We start from the raw sequence: 12891 nt of genomic DNA, 5'->3' as shown, positions 1-12891 counted from the left end.
GAGGTGTGACTGTCAATCAAATTCACACTCCTGATTAACGGACAATTTGTTAAAAAAAAACCTTTGTTGGGTGGCCACGGTAATGCGCGTCGCACTGTAATATTTTTGAAGTAACTGTGCATTTACGTACATAATAATATACATGAAAAAATTAATCGATTCTGATGGCTGAGAGCAGTGCAGTTCAAGTGTAACAGAGTGCAAAAAGTGTAATACCAGTGCAAATTACATATCGAAATTCTGGATTATGATTGGCTAAAAAACAATAGGACTTAGTCAGAACCAATCAAATCTTTTGCTTTCAAATCAAGCGTGCACCCTGGTTGGCGCAATTTTCCCTGATTGCGTGATACGCGAGCGTTGCTTTACCATCTCGAATTTTTTCATGTATATTATCAGAAACCCATAAGGGCTGAAACGAGTAACGCGCGTTCACAGCTTCCGAATATTCAGTGCGAATTGATTGGTTGAATGTTTCCGTTCAAAGTACCATATTTGGAAACCCCTCGCTCTTGTTGTTCCAAATATGGTACTTAGCAAATAGTTTCCCAGCACACAAGGGGCCGTTACACGTTTCAACCCTTATGGGTTTCTGATAATGTACATGAAAAAAATCGAGATGGTAAAGAAACGCTCGCGTATCACGCAATCAGGGAAAATTGCGCCAACCAGGGCGCACGCGCACGCGAAGTGATTATCGGTGAATACTCACCGATAATCACTGAGCCTTCGGCGAATAATTGTTTTAGTATAAATACACAGCTGATTATTTCAAAAAAGAGAAAAAAAAAACATTTCAACGGGAAATCATCTTCACTTACAGTGGCAAAACGACTATTCGCAGCCATTTTGTCCGTCGAGGTGATTATCGGCTAATAATCCGAGATAGCGAGCCAATGACAGCGTGCGATTTTGTATAATCAATCACTTGTGTATTTATACTAATAATAAGTAATCACATGATTTTTCTCGCGCAATTTGGAATTATTATTTATTTGTGAATTTTTTCAAAGACTTCAAAGTGCACTCGCCCTACGGGCTCGCGCAATTTTGGTCGTCTTTGAAAAAAATTACTCGTGCTTATTTATTCCAAATTGCACTCGAAATCATGTGATTACCTATACAAAGCCATCGGAGCCTTCATCAAAGCATAGTTATATGATCAAAGCATTCGAGCTTTGAGAAAACACCTTGTGGTGCCCCAGGTGTGATAATGAGATAATTCGCCGACAGATCTCATAAATAGACGAGTCACTAAAAATGCTCATATAATCTGGCGACGAGCGAATTCAAAGCCCCTCAACAATTGACAACTGATTAGTCTGATGATTGGAAAATAAAGGATTACGTACTTAAGGGTCATTGCTGGGTCACCTATGCTTTTGGCTACGAAAACATTGCGATGTAATGCAACGCAAACAGAGCGCGTAAATCACTGCCTTGTAAATGTGCGAGGACTTTGGGAATGGCAGGCAAGGGGAAAAAAGAAATTCTCTACGATGGATTCGCTTTCCCGCGATTGACAATCAGAAAGTTACTCGCCAGTAACGCAAGGGGAGATTCGGCACTCCAAAGTCTTCACAAACAACTAGACAAAAAGAAGGAGGAGCTCGAAAATGACTTCTCCAAGACACGCTGGAGGCTTCTTTCTCGAGCATTTGATCATCAGATGATACTTGAACAGTCGACACACGATGGTTCATGGTCAGATGGCGCACCGTGTGATTCGGAATGCGAAAGCGCCAACATTGACTCCGAAACGGCTTCGTTTGTCAACGTGAAAGACATCTGCAGTTCACAAGACGTGTTTAAACAATCACCAGGGGATGACAAAATCACGGCGCATTTTGAACACCTAAACGCAAAAGACGACTCTTTTGGAATGAAACTTGAAATAAAGCGCAAAGCAAGCGAAGGTGGAAGAGCTAGTAATGTTTATTTGGAAAGCACTGACGCAGAGGGCGAGGAACTCCAACAACAAAATGTCACGAAAAACAAGCTCGATGAAACTCCATGGAAGCCACACACCAAGCGAAAGATAACTTGGGGAGATAGAGCTAACGTTTATATTGAAAACTGGGACACCAAGAGCGAGTTAAGTAAAGAAAACTCGGACGAAAATCTGTCTTCTCCCCGTTCACCAGGGTACACTACTGAGAACATAAGAGTCAGAAAACATTCCGTGGTAACATGCAATCTGAGAAGAAACTCTGGGATTACGAAGGAGGCGGTCCAAAGGCAGCGTAGCTCATCGACTTTTAAACTACTGACAAGACGTCATACTGTCTGTAGTAGACCGAAAAATCAATCTTTGATTGAGAAACACTCTTCCGAACAGAAAGATTTAAGTGTTAAAGGCACCGGAATATCGAAAGAGACAGTACAAAAACAAAGTACTTCCTCAGCTTTGTCAAGACGCCATACTGTCTGTAGTGGACCTACAAGAGATGAACTTGTCACTGAAGAAAGTCACTGCAAAGAAGAGAAAGCGTTATCTGAAATTCTACCCCCAATAAGACTTCCTCCTATTTACCTCCAACAACCGAAAATTAAGAAGCAAGGCAGTAATACTGGGTCGCATTTTGAAAACAATCATATGAGAGCCGGCAGTAGTAAATCTCTGGATGCAAAATGCTCAATTCAAGATCTCCGCTATTGCCGCTACTTGCGAATGAAAAGATCAGACAGTGAAGAATTCTCCTGGTAACTGATTTTTTTGTTACAGATAAGAAGCAAGTTACTGATTTGAGCAATTTTTTTCATTCAGAGCCGGAACTCTTGGTTTAAAATGTCTGATTCTAACCTTGAATCGCTTGTTTTAATTTTTGAGAAAGGCATGCTAAAAGATGATCCGCACGCAAAAAGACAACAGACGAATTATAGAACTGAATTTCGCCGCAAGACAATACCGTGTTAACGTCCTAATCAATGACAGATTAAAAAGTCAAGAAAACAACCAAAAATAACACACTGTGCTCACTGAGTTAGAAATTTGGAAAGTAACAACAAAGAACAAGTGTTCGTAGGTAGACAAGCAAACAATTCAACCTACAATAACATTTGCACAATCCCCGCATACTGCCTACAATCGTGGCCCATAACAGGGCATTACTTTCGTTTCTCCTTGAAGACTATTCACTTTTTTAGCGAAATGCAAATAGTTCAAGGCAAAAGTTGAAAGACTGGTGTCACTTCGATCTGTTTGCAAATAAGACCATCATTCTTGCTTCCTTGCTCATGACGCGCGTGCAATGGTTGGAACGTGTTTCAAAGCCACTCCTAAACTGTCTTTGTCCAGTTTTACTCCTCAACATCATCACTTGGTCCTAATGATCCACATTTGTTGGTTTCCTTATTTAGTTCTAAACCGATATTTTTTTCCTGAAAGGATTGCCAAAAAGGCACATGTGATAATGTGTTAACTGTAAACTGTGAAGAGGTCATTTCACCTTACTTTGTGTAGGTGGGGGCGGGGTCTCTGTGTGGTTTTGGGGGGAGAGTTACAGGGAAAGGTTTCAAGATTCCATGCGGTGGAGAGTTAAAACAGACAGTTAATGAGGTATAAAAATGAAACCGAAAGGCGCGACGATGCTTAAAAAAGACAGCTTTGTTGTCACCTCCATCGCTTTGCGAATTTTTGCAATAAGCGTTAGATTTTTTGTCAGGAAGTAAATGGATTATAAAACAATTTTCGCAAGTGATAAAAGCCTATTAAGATATATAGAGACTCGCCAAATGAATGTGGTCTGAGTGTGATCATGAATATCTCAGACCAACGACATGCCGATTCAATGTTTAAAGTGAATGCTTCCCAACTCATATAATGCAAACAAAGAGCTCGATTTGTCCGGCAGTTAAAACGTGTTCCACGCATTGAAAGGCACCATGTTAGACACCAGCTTACTTTTACGCTCAAGTACTTTTTAACGCTACAATGGTCCCTTGTCCTCGTAGCTTTCAGCCTCGTCTTTGAAGTGATCTACCAAGTTGTTTATCTCGGCTACTCTGTTTCGGTTCCGTGCCACTTCATCGTTGTGGATGTTTTCAATAAGCGACTGCATTCGAGTGGTGGCACGAGTTAGGATGTCATCCTCCTGAAAATACCATCACCTCATAGTCAGTGATAAAAACAAAGTTGGGCCATATTTCGTATACATAAGCTCTTTGAAATTGAAAGAGTTATACCAGAAACGAAGGAATTAGTATCGCCAATCATAACAGACGCACAAAAATCTTTGAGCCAAAATCATAAGCCAAAGTAGATACATGTAGCAGGCGCTTAGGGAGGAAAAACGGGTCAGAGCAACTTGGCCAATCACAACATACGCAAAAAAATTAAATAAACCAATCATAAGCCAAAGCAGGTAATGGTAACTGGCGCAATTTTAGCTGGCTTTCAACGTTGAACAAGATTTTCGGGCTTTAAGCGATGAAAAGCAAAACCTAGGATACGCCTCGTGTTTTTAAACCCGATAAAAAACTGCTGCTCGTTTTTTAAACATTACTTAACCATTCTATAATAGCGAAGGTTTCAGTCAGGCCTCATGAATTCTTTGATGAGCTTCGCTATGACGATAGGCCACAAGTCTCCAGATGACTGTTACCTTGTTGTCGATCTTGAGAAGATGGGTGTCATGAGATGCACTAACAGCGTTCATTATGGTGTCCTTGTCCACAAACAACTTTGCAGAAGAGAAAAGAAAAAAAAGAGCAACAATTTCATCTCCATGCAATAATTGTATTCGCCACAAATTCTTTTCGATCCCAAGGCACTTCAGTCAACACTTCCTTTTTACAATAGCATTTAGGCAAAATCTGATGCAGAGACAAATTAAAGGACTTATCCCACTTTAAATGTTTTGAAACTAATAGGCTTTTAAAGCGAAGATAACTTAAGTATATTGGGACTCTTATATTTCACGTGGATAGTTTTTGTCAGCTTTGGAGCCGGTGTTAATGGAGCAGACAGGATGTAAGTGTCAAGTGTATTTAGTGCTGGAGCTCTATTTAGGGACACAGTGTACAGAAATCAAATCAAATCAACTCATAGAGCGGTTTTTAATTGACTGTCGAAATAATTGCTTTGGTTTTGCATTACTTCACTCGGTGATTGGTTCAAAGTTCTCCCGCCACTTTTTCAACTAATCAGAAGTGAAACCCAAACCAATCGTGGCTCGCCCGTGCACATTTTCCCGCGCTTTGTGTCGGCTACGTGTAATTACTTTAAGTTTTGATTGGTGTACTGGATTGTCTCCGTCCTTTTTGATTGGTCAAAGTAATTACTTTGGTTACGATTGAAACTCGCTCTATCAAATCGTAGGTTGGCTTTTGAGGAAAGGGAAAAAACGATGTACCCGGAGAAAAACATCTCTTAGCAAAGTAGAGAACCATCAAACTCAACCCACATAAGACACCGAGTCTTGGAAGCGAACCCGGACCACATTGGTGGGAGGCGAGTGCTATCCCACAATCACTGCGCCATATCCCTGCTCCCTATGGTGCGCGTAGAAGTGGCATCAATGAGGCTAAAAACGTACCATTCTCAAATCATCAGGAAGATCTTCTTCCAGTTCATTCTTCATCAGTTTTTCAAGTGTGACCACCGCAATGTCGGATACTTTTTCATGGTGTGCGTTTTCCATGTCACGTAATTGCGTCATTGTTAGACCGGTTAAAGAATCAACAACAGAAATTTCAAAGTTAAATAGTAGCGATATTGAAGTCATTGAAATAAACATTTCAAAGTGTCAATGGATTTAGCACTGAAAAGAGTTCTTATTGAGAACACTACGCCGGAAAACGTATTCATACAAAATCAAAATGCTTTTGGAGGAGGGAAAAAACTTGAAATCCTGGAGAAAAAACTCACGTAGCATAGTATAGAAAACCTACAAACTTAATTCGCATAATATGACGAGTATTGCTATTGGTTTTAGGCCAATATTTTCAACCTCTCACCGAACATGGGCCAATCTTCTGCGATGGCCTGCGATCAAAATCGCAGAACTTGTTACGATATGCGATCGTGTACGATGGAAACTACGCCTACGTGTAAATGTGGCGGAAGTAAGGGTGGGAAATTTTGGGCTTGAATAAATCTGTAATGGAAGGATAACAAAAAAGGCAAGGGAGGAAGTCCCAAACAGTCGTTACAACTCGGAGGAAACAAACAAACTTCCCCCCCCCCCCTCCCCGGGATTAATCAGCACCTTGATGAAGACGACAAAGAGGACAAAAAAATAGGAGACCTGTTCGAATCACTTAACAAGAATGTGACGCTATTTTCTTACTTAACCACTGGCATTATGAAATGAGCATTGATCATGGAAGACAAATAGAGTGGTTAAATGTGTGAAAGGCTGTCAACAGAGCCAGTGATTAAAAATGCAGAGAAGGATATAAGCCCTGCACTACTTCAACAAATGCTGTGACTAAATCTGCCATGTTTCTCTCAAACTCTTTTATTGTGTCCTGTTGAGGTATAAAGAACAAAGAATTTGCTGAACATTTATATGACTACAATCTTTGTCAAAGGAGTCTCTACTAATCTCAGGGAATATATCACATAGGTTGACTACACTTAGGTACTGTAATAAATGTTGGATGTCAATATAAAATTATCAGAGTACGAATTGTGATCCTAAAAGGAATAACAAGTTGAAAAAAAATTCACTCATCCATCTGAAGATGATGACTTGACTTTGTTCAAGTTTTGAAACAGGCTTTGTTGCAGGACTGCATCATTTTCAGTGCTTTAACTTACACTGTAAGTTATAATCTTTTCTGGTTGCCACATTGGCATGGCTGGATTGTATTAGGGATTTCTGAAGCTGACATCTCTCTTAAAATAAATGTTTACATTTAACTTGTTTCGACAGTCATTATAATTCTGGTTTCAAGACAATGGATTGTTTCCTTACCTCTAACTGATCCACCAGCTCCATTTCAAGTCCCATAAGTGTATCCCAGAGCTTTCTAATTTCCTCATTAATTTGGTTCATTAAGATCTCCATTTGTACCTGGTCTGTCATGGTTGCATAGTCCAAAAGTACCTAGCAATTAAATGGATGCGAGAGGAGCTACAAAAGCAATGGATGATTGTCATCAAAGAGTCAGAACTATTTCTTGTTGGTAAAACAACCCCTCAGAGATTTGGTATTGTCTGTGGAAAGTGCAAATATCCTGAGGAGAATATTATTACAGTTATAAAATAATGATAAAGATCTTGGAGAGACCTGTAAAGGATCCTTGAGGATCATTTACATATGAGATCTTTGACCATCATAAAGGGATGTTGCAAGAAATTTGAGCATGCTAAGGGCTTGACAACCTGACGAAACATTTTTAATTTTCTTCCCAACAACCACACCGTTCATGCCAATTTGGTTCCTGCAATGTTGATAAACTCTAAAATCCATTCTGATTGACTTGGAGGTATTATATCACAAAATTATTACAATAACAGGAAATAACATTTTTAGACAACTTTCTTGTTGGTGTTGTCGTAAACCTTGCGTAAGGTCCCTATTGGTAACTGTTTTGTCTTCCTCAAAACTGGAAAACCACAAAAGGTTTACTCTTCCCCTCCTAAGAATGACATTTATTTTACTGTCTGGCGTTACTCTAATGACAAACAATAACTCGTCAATGGAGGTCAGAGGTTTCAAGGGTGAAAGGCTTAACAAAACCTCCAGTGTACATTTGTTCATGCCTCTGAAAATTCCCTGGGGAACAAAGGGATGCAAAAACACCCCTCCACCGAACGCGGTTCTGGGAAATGCCCTTCAGCTCGCGCCACGTCTTACCGGCTGCCTTCAACGCAGCGTCAACGCTTCTGCGCCAGGTCTGTTTTGGTCGCGTACATTTGTAGATCCACTCAAAGTATCATTATTTTTTAAGCACTACATTATGGTGAAAAACACTAACTGACCTTTTTCTTGTATTCAATATAGTTGTGGATGTCCTTAACACCTGAATTATTATTGTCTTGCGTGGCTTCTTCAAGACAGGAGAAGAATGATGCAATTTCAGCTTCTCTTTTGTCATGCTCCTTCAAGCCAAACTGGAATATTTCTTCACACACAGCTGTAAATTTCTCTTTATAACTTACAATGTCAAGGTATATTTGACTTTTTACAAGAAGCCTAAAAAAAATTATTTATGAACAACCTGCACTGCAGCCTTGCTAGACTCCTGATGTTAAATTTCACTCATGCACTTTTAGCAATATAAGAAGACACTAACAAACTGACTTTCAATAAAGGATACGCTTCTAAAAGTTCTAGCATCCCAGGTAGAGCGGCAAGTTTACTAGCTTCAGGATCCTCTGCATACATACTTTCAAACAGCCATGGCCCATTTAGATCCTCAACATAAGCCAACTAAAATGTGGAAACAACAACCATCATTTTGATGTCATCTAGCAGAGTCAGATAAAACAGGCATCCTTAGTTAGGTTGTATGCAATCACCAAAGAGCCCTAAAATGGAGACATTTCACAGAAATGCAATATAAAGTTTAAATGCCAATTTCTTAAAAACCACCTTGTGCAATTGTCGCTCATGTTGTTTTTCTTCCATTTCATCTTGTTTCCTATTGGCAATTGTTTCATCGTGCACCAGTTCTTCAATGGAGTACTTGTATTTTTCTGTTGCAGCTTCCCGTGCCGACTCATCAATTAGGCGAAAGTCCAAGTAAACTAGTTCTGGCAGGTGTGCGATGACGTATTCTTTGTAATTTGCTTCTTCTGAGAAAGGGTTACCACTCAGATTTAGAGTTCGCAAGTACTTAAATTTCCGCAGATACACAACCTGAAAGGTACGTAGTATGACAGATCAGATTTTGTAAAAACTATAATTCCACAAAGTTAACCAGACTCTTCAACAAAGATTACAATTTATTACCCATAATTCAACAAAGTTAAGTTTTATCAAACAAGTTAATAAAGGTAAATTAACCACTATAATAGGTCAAGATTTGTGGGGTGACCTCTCAACCTTCAACCTTTTACCAGAGCAATCAAACTTTTTGCAGGCTCACAAGGATTGTTGCTTTGTCACAAAATTTCAAAGTTTTCAGACTTCTGCAAGAGGTTTCTCATAGTTATAGCACCTAGAAGCTAATTAGATGCTTGGCAAATTTAACAAAAATCACAACATTTTCCTCTAGGACTAATGCCAACATCCCATTTACAATAACAAAGTCTTGGAAAGGGTTGGGGTTTATTAACCCACTCATTCCTGAACAGCCTTCCATTGACGAGTAAAGTCATTGTTCGTTAGACAGAGTAAATCAATCTTACTCCTAGGAGTCAATGGGTTAAGGTAAAAGTGATCTTCACTAAAATTTTATTTTACTTAAAGAGTAAAGTTAGGGCAAATGTTCAGTGACATTTGCTGCTGGTATTTCTGTACACAAGTAAATTCAAGTTGAGGAAGGTTACAAAGGTAAGGGGACACCTTGTGAAGCAATGTGGGTAATGCATCTACTTGAACTTACCAAGGTAGCTCCATTTCTGCACTGGGAATAGTTAAAGGGATAAATCATGGGGATTTGCCAGGCATGAAGGGGTTGGAGTAATTCCTCTGCAGGGGCTGGCTGACCACAAAATTGAGTATACCTACACCTCTAGCCCAAGCATCAATGTGGCAATAGAGTGAATAAATTGGTAAATTATTCAAACAGTCAGGCTACTGAATCTATGGAAGAGTGGAAATGAACATCACTGGAAACCCTAGTATAGGCATTCACATTACTTTGCCAGACGAGTCCTCCAAAAAATACATAGCTACATAATTTGTATATCACAATTATTATAATAATTACATACTTAGGTGATTTGTTGAAAATTCTCTGCGCTGGTGGTTGCACTTGAGGTGATTAATTTATTATGCGATAATCACACATCTAAGCAGTTGTTTTCAAAATGGCCATAAAAGTCATTTTGTCGAGGTGACAGATGAAGAAATTAATCATTTTAATGAAACTGCATATTTTAAAAATAAAGTCAGGCTCAGTGTCAAATGTGGCTATATATAATTTAAGCAAGGTTAAACACAAGACAATTGTTGGCCTGCGGTTTTGCTTGGTAAATTGGGTGGGGTGAGGGTGGGGCAGCCCAGGGCGCTTAGGGGCTTTTGTACAGTTGTAATTGTCAGTGCTCCCTTGAGGTCAAGTAATTTGCTTGTGTGATCGTTTGTGTTCAGTTGTGTTCAGTAGCCATTCTTGTGCCCCGTCCTACCCATCCCTTTGGAAGTGAGTACTTTCCTCTAGATCTGGTACCCCCTTATCCACTGGAAGTAGTCTTTCAGTGTGAGAGTGCCTGGTGGTTGCCACTCACAGGGTTGTCATGGTTACCTACGAGCATGCTTGCTGCTCCCACGGGTTTCTCGACACCTTCCCCAACGCTCATCTATTGGCGATGAGTTTAAATATTATTTAGGAACAGTTAGGCTGCTCTATTTGGCTTATAAAATGAGTACCAGTGATGTTACAATACTATAAGAAGGAATTCTTACACCTCTTGGAATGTACATGTACTATGCCATGACTGGTCAATTCAGCAGGCTGTATTCTAAGGTATTTACCACTAAATGTAATGGTTTCTTTTTGTTGCACCATTAAAAAATCTAGAAAATAACATAATAAAATCTTACAATAAATCCAATAATGTTTTCATGCTGTACCATAAGTTATGGTTTCAAGTGTGTGTGTTCAAGTTTCATTTATGGCCCCCATGCATGAACTGTAAAAACAATGACTTAAACAAACTCATTTGGTAAGACCTTTTAAACTATCAGTGACCAATGCCTCAGTTTGAACAGTAGGTCCTAAATTACTCACATTATCCAGCTGCTTTAAGCTGTTATTGCCCACTGAAAACACGTGAAGTTGAGTCAGTGAATCCATGTTTTCGATTTTCGAGATTCTGTTGTTAAAGAGTGTCAGATCCTTGAGTTTGACAAGTTTGTCAAGTCCCTCAATAACTTCTATGTTGTTAAATGAAAGATCTGCAATGAATAAAAATGAACATGTACAGCTGGACTCAGTGTCAATGTTTAATATTACTGCTAAACTGTGGAACACCCAGCCACTTATTTGAATATGAATGGCGTGTATTATGACTCATTCTTATTAGTATCACCCAACCAGTGGACTAATGCAATACAATACATACATACTTAACTGACCGCTCCCCATAGGGGCTTTTCAGGGGCAATGAAACACAATTAACGAAACGACGGAACACAACAACAACAACTGTTAAGAATCCCAACTGACCAGAGGCAAACCAGTTAGCTATTTACAAGTGAAGCAGGGAATTTGAACCAAGGACTACCAGGATCAAATTCAACGAGTGGTCAGAGCGGGTCTTGAACCCGGGATATCCGGATCTCAAGGCAAGCGCCCTAACCATTGGGCCACACTGCCTCCTGCAAATCCAATATGGGCTATGGGTCAATAGCCCATTCGGCTTCGCCTCATGGACTATTGACCCACAGCCCACAAGGGCTACGGGTCTAATACACCTTATAACAGTTATGTTCTTGGTTACCTGGCCTTTGAATGAAAGTGAGGCCGGAGTTGACCTTGCTATGATACAGACCTCCCTAATTTTCTTACTACGATTCTCAGTTGAGTATGACACTAGGGAAGTTTGGTGACAAAGTTTCAGCGTTAAAGTTACCATGTAATCAAGGGCAACTTCCTTAGTTTCCAAGAGTAACTTTTAGGGCCTTGATGTCAAGAGTGATCAGCCTGCAAAAATCTACAAATGGTAACGGTTAAATTCAAACTGGCGACCGTTACCAGTTAAATGACGTCAAACCCCGAAAAGTCACCCTTGGAAAATGAAGCAAGTTGCCCATGACAACATGGTAACTTTAACGCTGAAACTTTGCCACTTTGTGTTATAACAACTGAGAATCATAGTATGTTGATGATGTTGTTCTCATGCTAATTTAAGTTGAAATTTACATAAGAAAAGCAGTGAGGTTTCTAACATAACAAGGTCAACCCGAGTCTCACATCCATTCCTAGGTCAGGTAACTATATAAACTGTATTAAAAAATGGGCTATTACCGTCAATGCCACTACAAGAACACATTAGTGGCCCAGGCTAAACTTCAGAATACCCGGACACAATTGCGTGACATGGAATTAGCTTAGAAGAAAAGTATCCTAAACATTCATAACAGCTAACCTTAAGCCTAATTAGGCCTAAAGAAAAGTTTTTAGGCCTAAGGTTAGCTACACTGTATTATGAATGTTTAGGAATTGCTTCTTCTAAGCTTTTCTTCTAAGCTAATTCCATGTCACGCAATCGTGGCCGGTTATTCCAGATATTTTTTGCCTTGCAAACAAATTTAGTCTTCATTAAATTTATACCTAGCCACTCCAAGTTGACGAGCGTTTCTAAGCCTTCAAGTCTCTCAATTATGTTGTTGTCCATTTGCAACTTGGTTAAGCTCACGAAGCTCCATAAGTTGTCAATTTTTAGTATATCTTCACAAAGAAAATACATAGGAAGCACCGTTAAAAAACATTGAAGCAAAGAAGTCGGATTTTTCTTTTGAAACAATCAGAACAATCTTACTTTTGAAATCAAGTCTAAGTGAGTGAACATCTCCAAAATCAATTCCTTCTTGTTTAGCTATCCTTCCAGCTTCTCCTTTTGGCCCTTGCTCCTCCACAGCATCTTTTAGCATCTGTTCATCGATCACAGAGGGTTCTATAGTGTCGTAGAGACGACTCATGGCGCAAAAAGACAGAGAAAAAGTCTACATGTTTCTCAAAACCTTTCAAAATTCGCACAGTTTAGTGTTGTCCCGGACAACGCAAATTGTACCGGGTAGATTGGTTCCTAGGTTATAACTGCGCGTGCTCTTTACG

At 39.6% G+C, this 12891-nt stretch overlaps 2 protein-coding genes across 2 annotated transcripts; one reads left to right on the top strand and one right to left on the bottom strand.

Moving 5' to 3' along the window:
• Positions 1–1333: 1333 nt before the first annotated feature.
• Positions 1334–2743, top strand: LOC137970377 (uncharacterized). Its single transcript, XM_068816900.1, has one exon. It carries the CDS (start codon positions 1466–1468, stop codon positions 2705–2707), a length of 1242 nt encoding a protein of 413 aa, XP_068673001.1. The 5' UTR covers positions 1334–1465; the 3' UTR covers positions 2708–2743.
• An 844-nt stretch (positions 2744–3587) lies between these two features.
• Positions 3588–12840, bottom strand: LOC137970376 (dynein regulatory complex subunit 3-like). The gene is made up of 11 exons (XM_068816899.1): positions 12596–12840; positions 12388–12504; positions 10843–11009; positions 8544–8810; positions 8269–8381; positions 7931–8105; positions 6921–7052; positions 6401–6471; positions 5538–5661; positions 4605–4682; positions 3588–4094 (listed from the first exon to the last, which is right to left on the bottom strand). Exons 1-11 carry the CDS (start codon positions 12753–12755, stop codon positions 3930–3932), a joined length of 1569 nt encoding a protein of 522 aa, XP_068673000.1. The 5' UTR covers positions 12756–12840; the 3' UTR covers positions 3588–3929.
• Positions 12841–12891: the final 51 nt, after the last annotated feature.

Source organism: Montipora foliosa, chromosome 9 (genome assembly GCF_036669935.1).
Source record: "Montipora foliosa isolate CH-2021 chromosome 9, ASM3666993v2, whole genome shotgun sequence".
Classification (NCBI taxonomy): Eukaryota; Metazoa; Cnidaria; class Anthozoa; order Scleractinia; family Acroporidae; genus Montipora; species Montipora foliosa.
Note: the sequence above shows the minus strand (reverse complement) of the source record. Positions and strands in the feature narration are given on the sequence as shown.

Coding starts and splice junctions, on each gene's coding strand:
- LOC137970377 (XM_068816900.1), top strand. CDS start 1,466: ATGGCAGGCAAGGGGAAAAAAGAAATTCTCTACGATGGATTCGCTTTC.
- LOC137970376 (XM_068816899.1), bottom strand. CDS start 12,755: ATGAGTCGTCTCTACGACACTATAGAACCCTCTGTGATCGATGAACAG. Junction 8,106..8,268: donor ATGCTAGAACTTTTAGAAGC/GTATCCTTTATT, acceptor TGACATTGTAAG/TTATAAAGAGAAATTTACAG. Junction 5,662..6,400: donor GTTGAAGTAGTGCAGGGCTT/ATATCCTTCTCT, acceptor AACCGGTCTAAC/AATGACGCAATTACGTGACA.